We start from the raw sequence: 22,730 nt of genomic DNA on the forward strand, positions 1-22,730 counted from the left end.
TCCATCTATCCATCTACCCATCTATCTATCTACCAATCTATCTATCTGTCTATTTATCCATCTATCTATCTACCCATCTATCTATCCATCTATCTATCTATCTATCTATCTATCTATCTATCTATCTATCTATCTATCTATCTATCTATCTATCTATCTATCTATCTATCTATCTATCTATCTATCTATCTATTTATCCATCTATCCATCTACCCATCTATCTATCTACCAATCTATCTATCTGTCTATTTATCCATCTATCTATCTACCCATCTATCTACCCATCTATCTATCTATCTATCTATCTATCTATCTATCTATCTATCTATCTATCTATCTATCTATCTATCTATCTATCTATCTATCTATCTATCTATCTATCTATCTATCTATCCATCTATCCATCCATCCATCCATCCATCCACCCACCCACCCACCCACCCACCCACCTATCTATCTATCTATCTATCCATCTATCCATCTATCTATCTATCTATCTATCTATCCATCTGTATATCCATCTATCAATCTATCGATCGATCGATCTATCATCTATCTATCCATCTATCTATCCATCTATCTATCCATCTATCTATCCATCTATCTATCCATCTATCTATCCATCTATCTATTCATCTATCTATCCATACATCTATCAATCTATCTATCCATCTATCCATCCATACATACATCTATATATCTCTAATGTTTCTATCCATTTCTATATACACCCAAATGGCATATTTATAAAATGGCAGTGCAAATGTCAAATTTGAAAAGAATTGCATAAGCATTAATATAATAAGTGATCCACCATACATAATCTCACTTTAATAAATTATCTAGTAAAACATGTTACAAAATATATAACCTTCAAAGAAAATATTGTGGAAAGTTTTATTGCCACGAGATGAAAAACAAAAGCGAAAGTTTTGAAAGAAACGAAAGTTTGTAAATGAAAATATTTACAATTTCATTTTTTTTTTAATCGAAATCCACTGTGTAAAATATTGATTTTCACATAACATCGCTCAGTGATGTAAAATTCGATGATGTTTGCTAAAGAAAAGTAATCCGTTTATGGCCTTTTCATATCACATGTATTTCTGCTGTCATCTCTTACTGTATGTTCAGTATACAGTATGTTTCATTGAAGTCCCATTTAACCCACCGTTGTTTCAAAATCTATTGCAAACTAGGCTGGGTGGGTGTGGCTATCTTTCAAAGAGCCATTGACGTGTGATTAGAAAGTTGAGAATAATGGGCATATCAAATTGATGACTATATGTGCTGTTCAACTACTATCTACTGATGTATTTATACACATACAATATTGACTTTAAAAGCTACAAAATATAACAATCCAGTACGTTTAAATTGGATTATTACACATCTTGGGTCTTATACTTGGAAGCATATTATTTTTCTTACACCTACTGTATGTAAAGATTATTTGCTGGGGAAAAATGTAGTAAGTATGATTGGACACCTCCGGCAGCTTAATACTTCTGCGCAGAAACCAAATGTGCCCATCAAACATTGGAGACCTATATTGTTCAAATGTCTGACCCTTCATCACCCTTAATCAATAAGAATGGTTCTGTTCCCCTCACAAATAGTTGCAGCTGTGGCTTAGACAGAGGAAAACATGATCAGGGCACACATCGAATCATCCGTGCAGACCAGGCAAGGATCTGGTTATTTAATTTACTTTTATTATCACATACAAATAGGACCATCAAAGAGATTTTATTTATATGATTCACAGCTTTAACTCCTACAAATCCTAAACAAATGTATTAATGCAGCCTGAACTTCTAACTGCAGCCATCGTATTTACTGACAAACAAATATAAAATACGAACAGAAATGTCCCAACAGAAAGTATGTGGAAAAGGAAATAAAGGAGCCAGGGGGATCACTGCAGAACACACCAAAATCATATGACTAACGTATGGCTTTGGAAAGTCAAACCGCAAATGTCAAGTGCGGTTCCAGTCAGTCCCCAAAAATATGTTATGTATATTTTACACATAAACACTGAAACATAACTGATAAGGTGTATCCTGTGCTTTCATTGTAACCGGCTGACGCAGTGTGTAAGTCGATTATTCTGGAGGGGATCTTCCAGGTTTTGCTATCAAAGTGACGAGCTTCCTAATGATGGTCAAACTGTATTATAGCAGGTGCACACACCCCACTTTTATACTGAGGTGCACACACCCCACTTTTATACTGAGGTGCCCACACCCCACTTTTATACTGAGGTGCCCACACCCCACTTTTATACTGAGGTGCACACACCCCACATTTATACTGAGGTGCCCACACCCCACTTTTATACTGAGCTGCCCACATCCAACTTTTATACTGAGGTGCCCACACCCCACTTTTATAATGAGCTGCCCTCATCCCACTTTTATACTGAGCTGCCCTCATCCCACTTTTATACTGAGGTACCCACACTCCACTTTTATACTGAGGTGCCCACACCACGTTTATACTAAGGTGCCCACACTCCACTTTTATACTGAGGTACCCACACCCCACTTTTATACTGAGGTACCCACACCCCACTTTTATACTGAGGTACCCACACCCCACTTTTATACTGAGGTGCCCACACCCCACTTTTATACTGATGTACCCACACCCCACTTTTATACTGAGGTGCACACCCCACTTTTATACTGAGGTGCCCACACACCACTTTTATACTGAGGTGCACACACCCCACTTTTATACTGAGGTGCCCACACCCCACTTTTATACTGAGGTGCACACACCCCACTTTTATACTGAGGTGCCCACACCGCACTTTTATACTGAGGTGCCCACATCCCACTTTTATACTGAGGTGCCCACACCCCACTTTTATACTGAGGTGCACACACCCCACTTTTATACTTGGGTGCACACACCCCACTTTTATACTGAGGTGCCCACACCCCACTTTTATACTGAGGTGCACACACCCCACTTTTATATGGAGGTGCCCATACCCCACATTTATACTGAGGTACCCAGACCACACTTTTATACTGAGGTGCCCACACCCCACTTTTATACTGAGGTGCCCATACCCCACTTTTATACTGAGGTACCCAGACCACACTTTTATATGGAGGTGCCCACACCCCACTTTTATACTGAAAGTGCCCACACCCCACTTTTATACTGAGGTGCCCACACCCAACTTTTAAACTGAGGTGCCCACACCCAACTTTTATACTGAGCTGCCCACATCCAACTTTTATATTGAGGTGCCCACACCCCACTTTTATACTGAGGTGCCCACACCCAACTTTTAAACTGAGGTGCCCACACCCCACTTTTATACTGAGCTGCCCACATCCAACTTTTATACTGAGGTGCCCACACCCCACTTTTATAATGAGCTGCCCTCATCCCACTTTTATACTGAGCTGCCCACATCCCACTTTTAAACTGAGGTGCCAATACCCCACTTTTATACTGAGGTGCCCACACACCACTTTTATACTGAGGTACCCACACCCCACTTTTATACTGAGGTGCCCACACCTCACTTTTATACTAAGGTGCCCACACTCCACTTTTATACTGAGGTACCCACACCCCACTTTTATACTGAGGTGCCCACACCCCACTTTTATACTGAGGTACCCACACCCCACTTTTATTCTGAGGTACCCACGCCCCACTTTTATACTGAGGTGCCCACACCCCACTTTTATACTGAGGTACCCACACCCCACTTTTATATTGAGGTGCACACACCCCACTTTTATGCTGAGGTGCTCACACCCCACTTTTATACTGAGGTACCCACACCCCACTTTTATACTGAGGTGCACACACCCCACTTTTATACTGAGGTACCCACACCCCACTTTTATACTGAGGTGCCCACACCCCACTTTTATACTGAGGTGCCCACACCCCACTTTTATACTGAGGTGCCAATACTCCACTGAAACATAACTGATCAGGTGTATCGTGTTCTTTCATTATAATTCCCACTGATGCTACAGTTAAGTCTATTATTCTAGTGGGGATCTTCCAGGGTCTGCTCTCAAAATGAGGAGCATCCTACTGATTGTCACACTATATTATAGCATGTGCCCACACACACTTTTATACCGAGGTGCCCACACACACTTTTATACCGAGGTGCCCACACACACTTTTATACCGAGGTGCCCACACACACTTTTATACTGAGGTGCCCACACACACTTTTATACCGAGGTGCCCACACACACTTTTATACCGAGGTGCCCACACACACTTTTATACCGAGGTGCCCACACACACTTTTATACCGAGGTGCTCACACACACTTTTATACCGAGGTGCCCACACACACTTTTATACCAAGGTGCCCACACACACTTTTATACCGAGGTGCCCACACACACTTTTATACCGAGGTGCTCACACACACTTTTATACCGAGGTGCTCACACACACTTTTATACCGAGGTGCCCACACACTTTTATATTGAGGTGCCCACACACACTTTTATACTGAAATGCCCACATCACACTTTTATACCGAGGTGCCCACACACACTTTTATACCGAGGTGCCCACACACACTTTTATACCGAGGTGCCCACACACACTTTTATACCGAGGTGCCCACACACACTTTTATACCAAGGTGCCCACACACACTTTTATACCGAGGTGCTCACACACACTTTTATACCGAGGTGCTCACACACACTTTTATACTGAAATGCCCACATCACACTTTTATACTGAAATGCCTACATCACACTTTTATACTGAGGTGCCAACATCCCACTTTAATTAAACAGAGGTGCTTAAACTCCACTTTTATACTGAGGTCCCCACACTCACTTTTATACTGAGATGCCCACATCCCACTTTTATACAGAGGTGCTCACATCCCACTTTTATACTGAGGTGCCCACAACCCTTAAACAGAGGTGTCCATGTCCCACTTTTATACAGAGGGGCCACAGCCCAATTTTACGCTGAGGTACCTACTGTATACTCCACTGAAACATAACTGATAAGATGTATCCTGTGCTTCCATTATAATTCTGGCTGTATTATAGCAAATGCACACACCCCACTTTTAAACTGAAGCCGACACCCACTTTTATACTGAGGTGCGCACATCCCACTTTTATACTGAGGTGCGCACATCCCACTTTTATACTGGGGTGCCCAAACTCCACTTTTATACTGCCATGCCTATACTCCACCTTTATACTGAGGTGGCCAAATCCACTTTTATACTGAGATGCTCACACTCCACTTTTATACTAAGGAGCGTAAACTCCACTTTTATACTGAGGTGCCCAACCTCCACTTTTATACTGAGATGCACATACCCCACTTTTATACTGAGGTGCCCACACCCCACTTTTATACTGAGGTGCCCACACCCCACTTTTATACTGAGGTGCCCACACCCCACTTTTATACTGGAAGTGCCCACACCCCACTTTTATACTGAGGTGCACACACCCCACTTTTATACTGAGGTGCCCACACCCCACTTTTATACTGGAAGTGCCCACACCCCACTTTTATACTGAGTTGCACACACCCCACTTTTATACTGAGGTGCACACACCCCACTTTTATACTGAGGTGCCCACACCCCACTTTTATACTGAGGTGCCCACACCCCACTTTTATACTGAGGTGCCCGCACCCCACTTTTATACTGGAAGTGCCCACACCCCACTTTTATACTGAGGTGCACACACCCCACTTTTATACTGAGGTGCCCACACCCCACTTTTATACTGGAAGTGCCCACACCCCACTTTTATACTGAGGTGCACACACCCCACTTTTATACTGAGGTGCCCACACCCCACTTTTATACTGAGTTGCACACACCCCACTTTTATACTGAGGTGCACACACCCCACTTTTATACTGAGGTGCCCACACCCCACTTTTATATTGAGGTGCCCACACCCCACTTTTATACTGATATTCCCAAACTCCACTTTTATACTGAGATGCACACACCCCACTTTTATACTGAGGTGCCTATACTCCACCCTTATCCTAACATGCCTATTCTCCACTTTTATACTAGGTGCCAACACTCCAATTTATACTGCCATGCCTATACTTCACCTTTATACTGAGTTGGCTATATCCACTTTTATTCTGAGGTGCCCAAACTTCACTTTAATACTCAGGTGTTCACAGTTCACTTTTATACTGAGATGCTCACACTCCACTTTTATACTGAGTGCCCACAGTCTAATTTTATACTGAGATGCCCACACTTCACTTTTATACTGAGGTGCCACACCCCACTTTTATACTAAGGTGCGTAAACTCCACTTTTATACTGAGGTGCCTATACGCCACCATTATCCTTACATGCCTATTCTCCACTTTTATACTGAGATGCTCACACTCCACTTTTATACTGAGGTGCCCAAATTCCACTTTAATACTTAGGTGTTCACAGTCCACTTTTATACTGAGATGCTCACACTCCACTTTTAAACTGAGGTGAGCTCCCTGTACTCCACTTTTATGTCTAAAACAACTTCACATTCGAATTCTTCTTTAAGCTGTAGACCGAGCAATAGTCTACACGTGTGTTTTTTTTTAATAAACCAGTTCTGTACTATGAGAAAATACTTGTAGCCTTTTTAAAAAAACAACAACTCTGAATTACATTTTTTATGTATTATAATGTAGCAATCATTTTTGTTTCTATAGCAACAATTTACAAAGTCACATCCCCTTCCTCTTTTGAAACAGACACATCCCCTTTTTTAACCCTGACCTCTCTCTACCAGTTCACCAATTGTATCTAATGACTCCCTGGTCACATGATTTTCCCCACAGAACTTTGCATCTTTGGTCTTCTTCTGATGCACTGACAGTCATTTAGTGAACCACAGAGCCTAATCTTCACCAATCCATTACAGGAGAATGAATTCATTGGCAACTTAGCTAACTCCTTATCATTGTGTTGATTTTATTGATGCACATATTAAAGGGGGGGGGGAATAAATAAATAAACGGCAGCTTTGTGATGCTAATATAGAAGAACAGATTAAAATAATGTTGTATTTAATAAAAGTATTGGAAAATAAACAATTGCTGAACCTAATAAATTATAACCATTTAACTGTTTTGCCATGTCCCTATTCACCCCTCCCATCAACACCGCCTCACCTACCCTCTCACCTCCCTCCCACACTTCCTTTTCCCTCTTTGTATCCCTCAATCCCCCTTTACCCCCTACCCAATGCTATATGTATATTTCAAAATTCTGTAATGTTATCTGTTGTTGTTTTATAAAAGAACTAAAAATACAAAGTTGAAAAAAAACGGCAGCATGAACTGCTGCTTTAATGATAAATTGTCAGAAAATTAAATCAATTGAGTCAATAAAAGTTAATACTGTACAGTTGCCAGCTTTGCTACAGGTGACCAGGCAATGATGGGAGACATTGAGTTGCATATGAAATATTGCATTTATAGCATATATACTATACTGAGTAATTAAGCTTGTTACTCTACAACAGTCATATAAACTTTCATTGAATAGGCTCTCTGTATATGATTAGTGTATACATGAGTTCTTCATTTCCCCATACTGTATTTCGCCTTTACATAATCTGGAACTGTCTAGTGTTAAACAGTAAAGTACCATAATGGGGGTGTGCCGGTAGTTAGAATAAAATCCTAGATAGGGTTTTCTTAGAAACTATGTAATCATCTTGGATTTTTCGTTCAGTCAGGTATTTTTATCTAACAAACATGAATCTGTTCAACAGAGTCTACCTTAATTATCTTTTTCTTGATAAACAATTATATATCCTTTATCAAGTTATCATGACATATACACTATACACATATAACTGGAACAATTAGTTATGGCATTTATTTGTGTACTTATGCAGATTCATTAATTAGTACTAACATTAAATATACTGTACATGTAATATAATTATGTGTGCATAAGTAAACACTTTATTGTTTAACATGTCCTAGACGCTGTGAATGTGTCGTTTTTTGAATGCATCCAAGGCATGAAAAGCTTGCAACAGCTTTATACATTTTTCCATTATGAATAGTTGTTCAGAAGATTTGGATCTGAAGTATTGTACACAAACTTTATATATGAGACAAATCGTGAACATGATATTTCAGCAATGGTTAACAGATATATCAGTTGAGTAACGTGTTATAGATTAATGACAGTAGTACCATAATCAGAAAGTCTTGTTTTGTTCTGGGCTTCTCCAGGAAGGTACAATGCATGTATTGTTTAGTATACTTTGTGAACAGCTAATCTGCTGTAATTGACTGCAACACAGCCATTGTATTGTGGCAACCGCTATGGTGATAATACACGGAATGATATTTTGGCTGGAAATAAGATCATGCTGTTTTGACCTACTGTTGTAGTTCAGGATACCTCTTTTTGGGAATCCAATATGTTCTAGGGCAGGGGTCCTGAAGTCCTCAAGGGCCATCAACAGGTCAGGTTTAAGGATATTGAACGAGCCACTGATTGAGTCACCTGTGCTGAAGCGGGGTGTCCTTTAAACCTGACCTGTTGGTGGCCCTTGAGGACTGGAGTTAGCCACTCCTGTTCTATGTTAAAATTCCAGTATATCATGCCTCTATTGTTGGCTTCTAACTATTGAATTTTATACAGCCTCAATCGTTCACCAGTACATATGTAGACAATAATTGAGGTTTTTTTCGTGTGGTGAATGAACACAAAACAGTCCATTCCAATATCTTCTCCACATTACCTCGGATTTTATTTTTTACCTCGGATTTTATTTTTTATTTTTTACAGGCAATTAATGGATTTACAAGAACATCGTGAGATGCTGATGCTGCAGGAGACAAGTATGCGCAACTACATCTGAAAACATGTAGGAAAAAAGAGTGGTTCAGCCAGACCTTTTCCCCAATGCACTACCTGGAAATCATGTTGCTATATGGAAGTGATATAAGTCTACGAATAACCCATTATATGTAAATATTTTTGCTGAAAATGTTCATTTTATGAATTCGATGTCTTCCACGTTAAATGTAGGAAAGGTGGAAAACGTAAATGTCATATAGTAATGCCGACTGTTAGGAAAAATGAGAGACCCAAATGGGGAATGTGACACATCTCAGAATCTGTGTGTCTTGGAAGTCTCCTAGACTTCATTCTATTATTAATCCGAACACTGCTCGGTGTACATGGGGCAAACATACTGTAGATGTAAAGTGCATTGATTCGCAAGGGTTTATGTATCACGTCAAAAGTGGTGAAAAAATGGTAACAGTCAGTTGAACCAGGTGTAGAAACATTTTGATGTATTGCTTTCAATTGAATGTTTGTCCCTTGATAGATCAATCGTGTTGCTACAGAACCGTGCCACTTTTGTATTGAACCAAAGACTACCTTTTAAGATATGTAGAATGAAAACGTGCATCTTAGAGTCAAATGAACAGAAAACGGGTCATAATGGCGAACCGCTCATTTGTTTGTGCTGCTCTGTTAATAGCTGACTGGAAAAAGCAAGATAAACTGCAAGATATAATGCATTTATTCAGAATTGTAGGGTAATGTAGTGGGGTAAATCAGGCATTGTAAAAATAAGTAGGAAAAGTATGCCATGATGGGAAAGAAAAACAAGCAGACAAGGACAAGGGCTAAAGTAAAGAGCCCTCAATGGTTCTGTCTGTCAAGCACTTGGGGTTTAAGTTAAAGCCATCTAGAGCATATGTGTTTCACTACTGTGCCCTTTGGGAATCTGCATCCAATTTTAAAATAGTTTTATGCAAAATTGAGTCAATTTCCACCTGACAGCTTTCTATGAGATAATAAGTGGAGGAAAATATCCCCAAGAAACACTGAACTTCAATCATATTATTATTATTGGTGCATCAGGTGGCACCTTCCCTAACACTGACCATTAGTTCTTCCCTAACACTGACCATTGGTTCTTCCTTAACACTGACCATTGGTTCTTCCCTAACACTGACCATTGGTTCTTCCCTAATACTGACCATTGCTTCTTCCCTAACACTGATCATTGCTTCTTCCCTAACACTGACCATTGCTTCTTCCCTAATACTGACCATTGCTTCTTCCCTAACACTGATCATTGCTTCTTCCCTAACACTGACCATTGCTTCTTCCCTAATACTGACCATTAGTTCTTCCCTAACACTGACCATTAGTTCTTCCCTAACACTGACCATTGGTTCTTCCTTAACACTGACCATTGGTTCTTCCCTAATACTGACCATTACTTCTTCCCTAACACTGATCACTGCTTCTTCCCTAACACTGACCATTGCTTCTTCCATAACACTGACCATTGCTTCTTCCATAACACTGACCATTGCTTCTTCCCTAACACTGACCATTGCTCCTTCCCTAACACTGACAATTGCTTCTTCCCTAACACTGACCATTGCTTCTTCCCTAACACTGACCATTAGTTCCCTAACACTGACCATTGCTTCTTCCCTAATATTGACCATTTGTTCTTCCCTACTACTGACCATTGCTTCTTCCCTAGCACTGACCATTGGTTCTTCCCTAACACTGACCATTGCTTGTTCCTTAACACTGACCATTGCTTCTTCCCTAACACTGACCATTGGTTCTTCCCTAATACTGACCATTGCTTCTTCCCTAACACTGATCATTGCTTCTTCCCTAACACTGACCATTGCTTCTTCCCTAATACTGACCATTGCTTCTTCCCTAACACTGATCATTGCTTCTTCCCTAACACTGACCATTGCTTCTTCCCTAATACTGACCATTAGTTCTTCCCTAACACTGACCATTAGTTCTTCCCTAACACTGACCATTGGTTCTTCCTTAACACTGACCATTGGTTTTTCCCTAATACTGACCATTACTTCTTCCCTAACACTGATCACTGCTTCTTCCCTAACACTGACCATTGCTTCTTCCATAACACTGACCATTGCTTCTTCCATAACACTGACCATTGCTTCTTCCCTAACACTGACCATTGCTCCTTCCCTAACACTGACAATTGCTTCTTCCCTAACACTGACCATTGCTTCTTCCCTAACACTGACCATTAGTTCCCTAACACTGACCATTGCTTCTTCCCTAACATTGACCATTTGTTCTTCCCTACTACTGACCATTGCTTCTTCCCTAGCACTGACCATTGGTTCTTCCCTAACACTGACCATTGCTTGTTCCTTAACACTGACCATTGCTTCTTCCCTAACACTGACCATTAGTTCTTCCCTAACACTGACCATTGCTTCTTCCCTAACACTGACCATTAGTTCTTCCCTAACACTGACCATTGCTTCTTCCTTAACACTGACCATTGCTCCTTCCCTAACACTGACCATTAGTTATTCCCTAACACTGACCATTAGTTATTCCCTAACACTGACCTTTGCTTAATCCCTCACACTGACCATTAGTTCTTCCCTAACACTTACCATTAGTTCCCTAACACTAACCATTGCTTCTTCCCTAACACTGACCATTGCTCCTTCCCTAACACTGTTAGTGTTAGTTATTCCCTAACACTGACATTTGCTTCTTCCCTAACACTGACCATTGCTCCTTCCCTAACACTGTTAGTGTTAGTTATTCCCTAACACTGACCTTTGCTTCTTCCCTAACACTGACCTTTGCTTCTTCCCTAACACTGACCTTTGCTTCTTCCCTAACACTGACTATTGCTTCTTCCCTAACACTGACCATTGCTTCTTACACCCTCCGTATTGGTGACCCGAACAAAACTAAAGCAGCCACAGTTCATGTATAATTCCTACATATACATTGGTGCATTTTTAAGGACAAACCAGTGGGGATCATTTACTAAAATCATTTGGCTGCAAAACCGGGGCAATAAAATGGCACCACATTTATCATGAAAACATTCATTGGGTTGCTCCTCTTTGATAGATCTGGTGTAACGGCTTCGCATTAGTTTTGCTCACAGAAGACTTTGATAAATGACCCCCTGTGCGACATTTGTTGCTGCAGTTTTGCACCGGTGCTGTAGCCGGAGCCGGAAGACACATCTTGATGGATAAGTTTGATGCAAAAAAAATAAATGCACAAAGGTGATGTAACAACCTCATCTGCAGGGCTAATCTGCACATGAAAAACTGCACAAGGTTGCAATACTAAGGTAAAATGGAAAACCCTGCAATGCATTTGATCAAAGAAGTAAATGCTATTGCTTTCAATGGGAATCTTTTTCTTTGATCAATCTGGTGTAGGGGTTTGCTCCAGTTTTGCAGTAAAATAAAACTGTAATAAACGTTCCCGAAAATGTAGTTGTTGCTTTTTTTCATTTAAATATAGAGCCGTCTTTATTGCTTTGGCATCCGGTTGTTCAGGGAGAATTGTGTACATATGTTAACCCTAATTTAACACGTCTCGTGTACACCATAGCCCACTCCACGTCGCAAACTAATGAACACTGCAATAGAAGAAAAACTTACCTCAATATTTTGATACTTACAAAAGCATGTTTAAAATGCCCACAGCACCAGTATTAAGCATATCGACTATAGTGCCAATATAGAAAGTTATTTCTCGCTTCGGATTTCACATGTGCTTTAGCACTCAGTTTTAAGGGTGGTTGTAAGAGGAGTTAGCCAAGACAAATATTATATTTGGCTTTATCATTTTACCTGGGGATACATCGCCTTTTTGTGTGCATTTTTGTCTGTGAAAGATCTGCTGTAAGTCTATAAGTTATTATTATTATTATTATTATTATTATTATTATTATTATTATTATTATTATAACTTTGGCATGTAACAAAGGTAATTCACTGGGATCTGTGTCTATGATAGACACTTGATTAACACATCTCTTACATGACATAAAATGTAGTAACATTTAGATTCTTAAATTGAACTTGAGGCATACATTATGTATCAAGGGGAAAGCTGTGCAATTATAGGGAGAAGAAAAAAATTGCTCCAGGTGAGTGAAATAACAATCCTATATATTTAAATGTGATTTTTTTTTCTTTGATACAAATGATGCCGTTTTGTTTTTTTGCCGCACAATTGCTCCACTTTGCCTTGCTATGTATGTCCCAATGTGTGTAACTTTTATGTGCAGAGCCAAGCACAACTTACTAGAGCTGTACCTGTAGAAACATTTACCAGGGTTTTAATACTGTACATCGCCCAATGTAAGGTCACCCTCTTCGCCATCAGGGTGGTATGATTATCTGCGCTGCTATCTGCAAATATGGGTGGAAACCAATTCATAAGAAAGCGTCAATTTACTAAATGAACAGTCAGCTTGCATTACATGGGGGAAATAACCCAAAATCAGAACGATATAAGACATTGTCCTGGACAAAAAATGACAAGTGATGCACAATTGAAATAGACATACAGTATGTGCTTCAATCAACTTTCTTATTTGCCTATTATTCCCTCCTTTGCTCAATATAACCAACTGCGTATCTTACATGATGGCACACGTGGAAGAGTATTCCAGATATTGATAAATATTAGAAATGATTACCAATGCAATGACAAGCCAAGGATCTGAGCTTTATGCATATTTCTGGAGATTTTTATATATTTCCCCACATATATTTGATAGCCTCTATGTTTATTTGTAACAGCTGGATCACTGGTGGTACATCCCCGTGAAACAACATTGAAAGTTGATTTGTTCTGTAGTTATTTACATGAGATTGCTTTTATTTAAACTTTGAGGATGTTATTTGACAAAGAGTATTTGAGCACACGTCGTTTTGCCTAATTTGACATTTGTTTGCTGTTGTGCAATTTAGAGTAAACAAACGTATAGAAAGCCTTAATTAACCTTAATTGTACTTGTTAATACTATGAATATGGTAACTATTTTGTCCTGTAGGTGATGTCTTCCCGGAGCCGTAGACGCTCATATTTGTCTTCCTTATTATATAACTGTACATACACAGAAGTCAAATAAACTTGGAATGACAGCGTTGAAAACAGACCAGGACTCTGCTATAGTATCTACAACTTAAATGGACTTATGACGTGGTATACATCAAATGTTATACATATCTGGCACAGTGTTCTTTCTTAGTATATACTGTAATGTATCATCTTATTTCAATAATAAAATGAAAATAAATATGAATGTTTGCATCTCAACTGACAGAGAATCTAATACTGATGGGATACATGTTATATACATGTTTATGCATAGCCACTGCTTTGGAATATAACAAACCTCCCACACAAAGGGGACCATGTAGCAAAGTGTCCGGGCTGCAAAACTGGGACAAAACTGGAACAAATAATACATCACAATTAGCAAAGAAAGAGGACGCATAAGAAAAAAATGCTTTTTTTTTCTTTGATAAATCTGGTGCAATTCTCTTGCCCTAGTTTTGAAGGCTGGAGAAAAAAAATCCCCTTAAATTGACACGTTTTTTTTTCTTTAACCCAAAATGATCATGTAGCTGTGATTAATAAGCTTAAATCTGTGTTATAACTCGGAGCAAGCAGTGCTGGGTGGCTGCATTACACACACCAAATGATATCTGTTTCTACAGCGTGTCCTCTCGCTTCAATTCCTCTAACCCTAACATTCAGATCTGCTCATTTGCATATTTTTTTATCCAATTTAACTCGCGGCTTTAATCTCTGGTCTCCATTGGGAGCAGTATTTACCATGCCCGCTCCATTAAATCTAAGCTATAACTGCATGTCCCTTGGGAAGATTTATCCTGCTTTTTGATTCTCTTCTGGTGGGAACATCTAGCAATTCCATGCTTACTGGGGGTATCTCTGTGGCCTCTCCCTATCCCACAGCCAAACACATACCCTGTCTGCTTCACCCCAAAAGGGGAAAGGGGGGGGGGGATTCAGCACCCAAAGGTTGCTTCTCAGTTTATTGCTGCTCACTTCTGCTAGTTTACTCAACCCCATGCGCTCCCCTCTATTATTAGGATAACTCTTCATATCCTCCGTTATCCTACTACTTCTGTGTATAAAGCACCCATTTTCCACCTTAGAAAATTACCAAACCCCTATTGGGGGATCTGCCATATTTCATGATTTTGTTTAAATCGTGCTGTCTATACACCTAAATTATAAATTCAAAGAATATACCCAAACATGGAAGTAGTTGCAGTCTCAATATGTTGTCCCTGCCCTCGAGAGGCTGCAACCTAGTTTTGGAGACCACGGCGTGATGGAATGACTTGTCTAAAATTACATGGAACTGCCACTTAGAAAAATAGTCGGACTACCAAGCCTCGCCCTTCTGATTTGGCTAATATAATAAGCTTTTTGTCCTCCAGTGCTTAACATACAAACACTGCAAAAACAACATTCTGGTCTGAAATAAGGAAAGAAAATGAAATGCACTCAGATGTGTGTCTATTTGGAGGATTTAATAGACCACTAGGAACCGGTGATATAAATCCCCACTCACCAGCCTGAACGCTCATCTTGCCTCCTCTGAGTCCTTATCCTCATTTTGTCCAGTATTGACTCATTGATCCCTCAACACCATAAGGTCCGTCCCTTTGGGAGCTTTCTAATTTCACTTGTTGCCAGTGTGCTGCATCATGAGATGTTTCGGTTCCACTGGGTGATTGTAAAAGGGTTTGACTCACTGATGACCCAAGGGTCAGGACTTCTGTTCACTAATCCCACACTCTGATAACACAAAACACTCTGCTCGTTGCCCAGTCTCATTCATCTTAATCTCTGCTGACACATAACATATAGGATGCGCTAAATACTGTCTGCTGTCAGGTACTAGATGAACTTTCAAAGTTTCGGTCCAGACAACAATTTTCCAGGCTCGAAAAAAAAAAAAAACAAGTTAGGCTAAAGCAGAATAAGTTCATTACATATATTGACACATGGAAAACCTATGTATACATACTGATATATACATAAATATACACTATGTTATGTTTGTAAGATATGTACTGAAGTCTCCCTAGTGCAAAGTGTTGCAAAAAATATCACCAGATGAACCAAAGATACATTTATTTTTGCTTGTAATAGAATTTGTTAATTTGGTCACTCTAATGCTATTTATCCATTACTCTTGCAGAAGAAAGCTTTTGATACATTACATTTTGTCCTGCTTAAATAGTCAAAAAATATAATTAGAAACGCAACATATTCACGTATGGATTAATTATTTCGTTAATACTCGCATAACCTTCCAACTTAAGACATGTAAAAACACAGGTCCTGAAGATTCATTGGTCGTTTATCAAAATGTCCCAGCTGCGACAGGTGCAAAAACACTACACCAGATTTATGAATCAAGAAAATCCATTTGGTATCAATGGAAATGTTTTTCCTTAATCTTTCACAAATTTGGTGCAATTTTTTTGTCCCAGTTTTGGATCCAGGAGACTGTGAGAGAGGGAGAGAAAAAAAACCCTCTAAGTCTTATTTTTCAAAGTAGCCAATAAGTGAAGAAGGTGAAGGATCTGAAACAAGCACGAAGTAGGCTTTACATGCAGGTCTCCTGGTACATGTGATGTATCCACCAGGCTACAGTACATCTCTTGCTAGAATTTGACCCCGCTAAATAATTGCGTGGGCTCTCAATGCACAAACTAACCTGGAAACTCAACTTTGTAAAGAAGCATTCAGTTTGAATTTGCAAGGAGCCTCGTCAATTATACTCAACAACAGCAGTTATTGTATATGAAGAATAATGTACAAGCATTAATATGGAGTTAGGGATCGAAGTGGGTGTATCTCTGAGGTTAATCTCTCAGTCATGATGTGAAAGCAGCAAAACAGTGTTCAAAGTATCGCATGTAATAAAAAAAACTTTAACACCTCGGCTATATAAGTACATAGAAATCAGTTTCAGGGGGAATTAAAAGTTTTATTGATAGAGAAAACTTAGTAACGAGTTGTGTGTTTTTTTAGGAAGATATTAAATCAGATTCAACCCCCAACTTGCAGGTGATAAAATTACATGTTAATGTGGAGACCCAACAGATGCTCGAAAATCCACGAAGAGTTGACTTTCCCTGTCTGGGAAGTCAGAGGTTTTGCATCCATATTTTAAATATTTCGAAAAAGAATACTTTTTCTTTGCGTTAAACATGTTTCTCGAAATTAACACACAATTCAAAAATACAAAAAACAAAATGCCCCATTGGCCTTGTTTAAATCTGAAGTCTGTCAATACAGTTCATTGTCCCTTTTCTGACATTATTGTTTGACACGAAAGAAAGCTTGAGAATTTGACTTCTTGAGTTTGGGCCCCAGACTATAGTTTAGTTTGCTCGTTCCTTACAACATAAGACAAAACCCCACAATAAATAAAATGCCACCACATGCGGTTTCTTGCAATTGACATGGGTACAATCTCGGAGTAAATTGTTTCAGAAGTGAAATAAATGCTGGAGTAATGGGCCACCCGCTAGAGACTGCCTACTGTAAGTGGGATTAAGATTCCCTGCAAATGTCATTATTTCCAGACATTTGTTTTTCTTGTAATAAATGAAATGTAAAGTGTCATTGCATTATAGGGGGGAGGGGGAAATTAACATCTCAATAAAGGCATACGAACACTTAAGTAATAAAAGAAGGGAATCCACATATTCAGCACATAAATGGAAAAGGCTAGGCCTAACAAATGTTTCCCAATATGTACACATGCGCCTACATAACTGATCATTTTGGAAATGCAAATGTCATTTGTTTTAGCAATCTGCTGTACTAATATCTAGTTTAAGTAAAATTCATTCTTTAAAATCGTACATATCAAATACACTCTTATTTTTAAACTAAAAATGACCCAGGTGTTAAAAAAAAAACCTTCACGGATTTAAAATGTTGCTTAATTTGTTTAAATGTAAAACCAATACACAAGGTATAAGAAAAGTATAAACTACTCATGAAACGAATATTTGTGATAATTGTAGCTGTAATGACATGTAAAATATAAATGTTCAGGTTAAGTAGAGCTTAATTGTGACATCATTAAATTAATAGACATACTAATGAAAATGTTGCAATGGGTTTAACGAACCACATAAAAAGCCAACATGACACCAAATAATTACTCATTTGTACTGTAATTAAAATGGAATTCATACAGAATAAAAAATCTGAACTGTTTAGTGTACCACTGACGGCATTTGCTATTTAGCTATCTGTAAGAAGAATTACCCATCAAATGCATTTAAATTGCCCTCCCTAGAAAAATATTGTTAACATCTTGGCAAAAAGTATCAGTCAATGCAAGAGTTTGTTAAACTGCAACTTCTCAGTGAACACTTCAAAATATCTAATAAGATTCAGTAAAGAACAAAATCGAAAATGTAAAAGAATGATCTGAATAAATAATGCCCAGATCACTAAAACCAAAGAAATTTGACACATTGAGCGTCTCAGATTAGTAAAAGTGTAGACACTTGGGACATCTTCAGCAGAATGCAGTCCTATTTCACATTCCTTATCAGTTTCTTTTCTTAAAAACAATTTACTAACAACTTCAGCCCAACTAGAATAAAAATGCGTGTTCCAACATTTTTTGTTCTTGTTTGCTAAAGCAAATTGAAGTAATTAAATAAACCAATTCGAACTGCCCAACTCAAAAGATACAAGGGGCAGACATTTTCTAATCGAAATCATACTATAATGTGTTTTTATATATGTGTAATTAAATGCATAATTACCCGTGCAGCTGCTTACAATTTAGACCTTTCTTACTCTGAACCTAGATGAAGTCTTAAATTGCACCGTAATATCAAAGGATAAGATATTAAAATAGTTCCTAGATGTATAGGTATATAAAAAATACCCTATAGATTATGAAACAATAAACACCTAGACTGCTACTTAGTTACGATGTAAAAACATTACGAATATTTTTCAAAATCGGCTATTCTCACTGCATTTTTTACCGTAGTTCTAGGATTTTAATTTGAAATTCCATTAATAGTTCGTTTCACAGCGCACTTTCAATAAAAATAGATGATTGTACTTTTTTTTTATAAAAAAAAATACCCGAAATACGATTTATAGAAGAAACAATTTGCGTTTTTTTTTTCAGTTGAAAATTTATTTAACTTAAAATTCAACTTATCCTTCTGATATTGTTTTCTTTATAGGAGAAAGGACGCTTAGTCAATATGTACACAATATGAATTCGTAACGCTTAAAATAAAAATAATTTCACCAGGAATTTACAAGAAATAATACAAAACAAAATCAGGAAAACGAATACAGAAACGCTTACAAAACCCAGAATAACCTTCTAGTCTGAAAATGGTTCATAAATAAACAAATGCGGCAACTTCCTCAAAACTTTGTCTTGTGTGTGACTTGGATTCGCCGCTGATAATAATAATGAGAGGACACACTTGTTCATAAATCAAGCGATGAAGAGTCAGAAGAAAGTATCCAAGTGTAATCAGTGTAATTCTCAAATGTAAAAAAAGGGGGTTGGCATATGGCATGTCGTAACCAAATAGAAATCTATATGTTTTTTTGTGCAGAACTGATAAATAATGTACAAAATAAAACCAATTAAACATCATTGCCCCCCCCCCCCCCTCCCCTCTCACCCCAAACAAAACCCTGGCTTCAGGGACAAGCTATGGGGTACAGCTTCTAAAAAAACGAGTTACCTTCACTTTTCCTCTTTTTTTTTTTAAAGTCTGATTTTAAATTGTTGTATAAAAACATCAAAACATCTCTGTACAAAACACAAAAAAAAAAAGAAAAGAAAAGAAGGAAAAGAGAGAGACAGTTCTGAGCAGTCCGAGAGCAGCAGTACATGGCTCGTATTCGTTATATTCGTTTCTTCTTCCTCTGATCTCTGTGGGGAAGGGGCCGTGTCTGCTCCTGAACCTTCTCTGCAGTGTTTGCCTACCAAATATATATATATATATACTGTATATGTCTGTGTAGCGGAGTCTGTGCGGGCCCTCCTCACATGTGTGTCAGCGGCACCGTGCCGCTCACCCCTGTGCCCACTCCCTGGTAGTGCTGGTGCAGTCTGCTGCTGGCCACCGCTGCCGCTGCCGCCGCCGCTGCCGCCGCCGCCGCCGGGTCCCCTGCCTCCCCCCCGCTGGGTAAGTACATACTGATCATCTCCCGCAGGTCCCCGGGGCAGGGCGGCCGGCTGTGCGACCCTCCCCCGCTCACCGGCGGGCTGACGCTGGGCTCTGACTTCACCAGGGACCCCAGCGCTCCCAGGGCCCCCGAGGCCGCCGCCGCGGAGGAGGAGGAGGAGGACGAGGACGGGGAGCCCTGGTGCTGCGGCTGCGGGGGGCCGGCGCTGTAGCTGAGCGCGCTGTAGCCGGAGGGCGAGGCGCTCATGTAGCTCTGCGCGCCGGGCAGGGGGCTGTACTGCAGGGCGCTCATGTCGTAGCGGTGCATGGGCTGCGGGGGGGGAGGAGGGGGCGGCTGGTGCGGGGAGGGGTTGTGGTGCGGGTGGTGGTGCGGGTGGTGGTGCGGGTGGGGGTGGTGCGGGTGGTGGTGCGGGTGGTGCCCCCCGGCGCCCGGGTGGTGCTGCTGCTGCTGCTGCTGGCTGTAGGCGAGCTGAGCCTCCTGCATCATGGCAGCCGCCGCCGCCGCCACCGAGCCCGGGTAAGCCCCGTTGGCCCAGCCGTTCATGTGAGCGTAGGCTCCTGCCCCGGCTCCTGCCCCCAACCCGGGGCTCTCCAGCCGCTGCACCACCACCCCGCCCCCTCCCCCCCCTCCGCCGCCGGGGCTCAGGCCCACCCCCATGTGCCCCCCGCCGGCCGCATGCAGCAGCCCGCCGGCCAGGGAGTACTTGTCCTTCTTGAGCAGGGTCTTGGTCTTGCGCCGGGGCCGGTACTTGTAATCCGGGTGCTCCTTCATGTGCAGGGCGCGCAGCCTCTTGGCCTCGTCAATGAAGGGCCTCTTCTCGGCCTCGGACATGACTTTCCACTCGGCCCCCAGCCTCTTGCTGATCTCCGAGTTGTGCATCTTGGGGTTCTCCTGGGCCATCTTCCTCCTCTGGCCCCGGGACCACACCATGAAGGCGTTCATGGGCCTCTTCACCCGGTCCTGGTTGGCCTTGTTCCCCCCTCCTCCCCCCCCGGTTTGCCCGGTGTTGCTCGGGGGTTGGACCCCGGGGGAGTGCAAGTCCGTCTCCATCATCATGCTGTACATTCACAAAGCTGGGTGGGGGTCTCTTTTATGTGACTGTTTGCCCAGGGGCTGGAAGTGCAGGCTGTGGGCACACTGTGGTTGTTCCCCTGGTTGACTTTGGGTGGCTGCTGCTTTTTCCTTCTTATCCGCGGGGGGGGGGAAAGGGGTAATCAACTTTTCACTGCAGTCAAAAAGTGGTGACAAAGAAGCATGGGCCCGGGCAAGCAGAAGGGGGCAGCCTGCACTGGTCCTGCAGCCAAAGTAGGAAGTCCCCTCTCAGGTCTCAGCTTCCCTCTTCTATCACTGCTGCTGCTGCTGGCTGAGCACTTGCTGCTCCAACAGGTGCAAAGCGCCGCGTCTCCCTCACCGCTGGAGTTGCAGCGAGTTCTCTCCCTCGCCTCCAACTTCCTCCCGTCTCAATATTGCCTTTTACCAACACCAGTTGTCACTGCTTTTTTTTTTTTTTTTTTTTTTTAACTTTTCATGCTGTTTTTCGCTTCAGATACTGTGTGTCAAGGGCATCTTGGTTTAGCAGCAGGAATACGGATGAAGAAGGTGACTCTCAGCAAATCATAATATTGTGCCACTGGTGCCTCAGCCAAAACAAAAGCAAAAAAAAAAAAAGGACGTAGAATAAAACACTAACGATTAAAGATATATATACAGTATATATATATATATATATTAAAAAAAAGTGCAGAACAATATACAAAATAAAAGATCCAAGTCCCAGAGAGAGGGGAGTGGATATGCAACCGATAGAGAGTGGCTGGAAGGATGAGTGCAGCAGCCGGTGATATAGGAGTTGGTTTTGTCTGGTAGTTTCCCCCCTCGCCTGCGGCAGGAGACACACAGAGCGAGGCGCAGAGCAGCCACACGGCGCACGTCAGCTGGGATTAAATGACTTTACCGTGGCCAATGGGAGGCCGGCGGCCGGCGGGGAGGTGGGGAGGGCGGAGTGGAGGAGGGGCGTACAGTACCCTGCCTGGCTGTGGGTGTGTGAGTGTGGGCAAGGGGGGCATGATTTGCATGGCACGCTGTCCCGTGACGTCAGGGGTGAGCAATACAAACTGGAGGATGAAGAGAGGTAAAAGGCTTAAAATAAAAACTGGGCACCTTTTAAGGCGATGGCTCCCGCTTTCCCCTGTAATCCTCCACGGGAGGACGGGAGGACGGGAGGAGGGGGAGGGGGGGGCAGTGAACTCAAGCAGAAACCAGAACAAATACATCTAATAAGAGGGGTGTGGGGTAGGGGTAACCCCCTCCCACCTCCCACTTCTGAGGTCATAGAATGTCAGGCAAAAGGGGGGATAGTGTCTTCTGTAGGAGGCATCACTTATACTTATTAATGCACAGATCCACTGGGGTTAAAGGAATTCTCACACTTCTTGACACTTAAACATGTCTCAACATCACTAGGTGAAAGTCAGGAAATGGATAGTGACATTCACAGATAGTGCACAAATGGACTCAAAACGAAATACATTTTGTATTCTTGGGGAGGGGTGGGGAAGGAGGGGGAAGGGGAAGGAGGGGGAAGGGGGAGGAGGGGGAAGGGGGAGGAAGGAACTCGAATAAAGAAGAATGCATTGGTTTATAGAAAAAGTTCTACGTATATGTCAAA

At 41.2% G+C, this 22,730-nt stretch overlaps 1 protein-coding gene and 1 long non-coding RNA gene across 2 annotated transcripts in view; both read right to left on the minus strand.

Moving 5' to 3' along the window:
* The window catches only part of LOC142491056 (uncharacterized), a 186,809-nt gene that overhangs the window by 41,823 nt on the left and 122,256 nt on the right, over nucleotides 1–22,730 (minus strand). The gene's annotated exons all lie outside the window — the stretch shown is intronic.
* Nucleotides 19,549–21,984, minus strand: SOX1 (SRY-box transcription factor 1). Its single transcript, XM_075590689.1, has one exon. It carries the CDS (start codon nucleotides 21,125–21,127, stop codon nucleotides 19,919–19,921), a length of 1,209 nt encoding a protein of 402 aa, XP_075446804.1. The 5' UTR covers nucleotides 21,128–21,984; the 3' UTR covers nucleotides 19,549–19,918.

The sequence above is a fragment of the Ascaphus truei genome, chromosome 3 (genome assembly GCF_040206685.1).
Source record: "Ascaphus truei isolate aAscTru1 chromosome 3, aAscTru1.hap1, whole genome shotgun sequence".
Classification (NCBI taxonomy): Eukaryota; Metazoa; Chordata; class Amphibia; order Anura; family Ascaphidae; genus Ascaphus; species Ascaphus truei.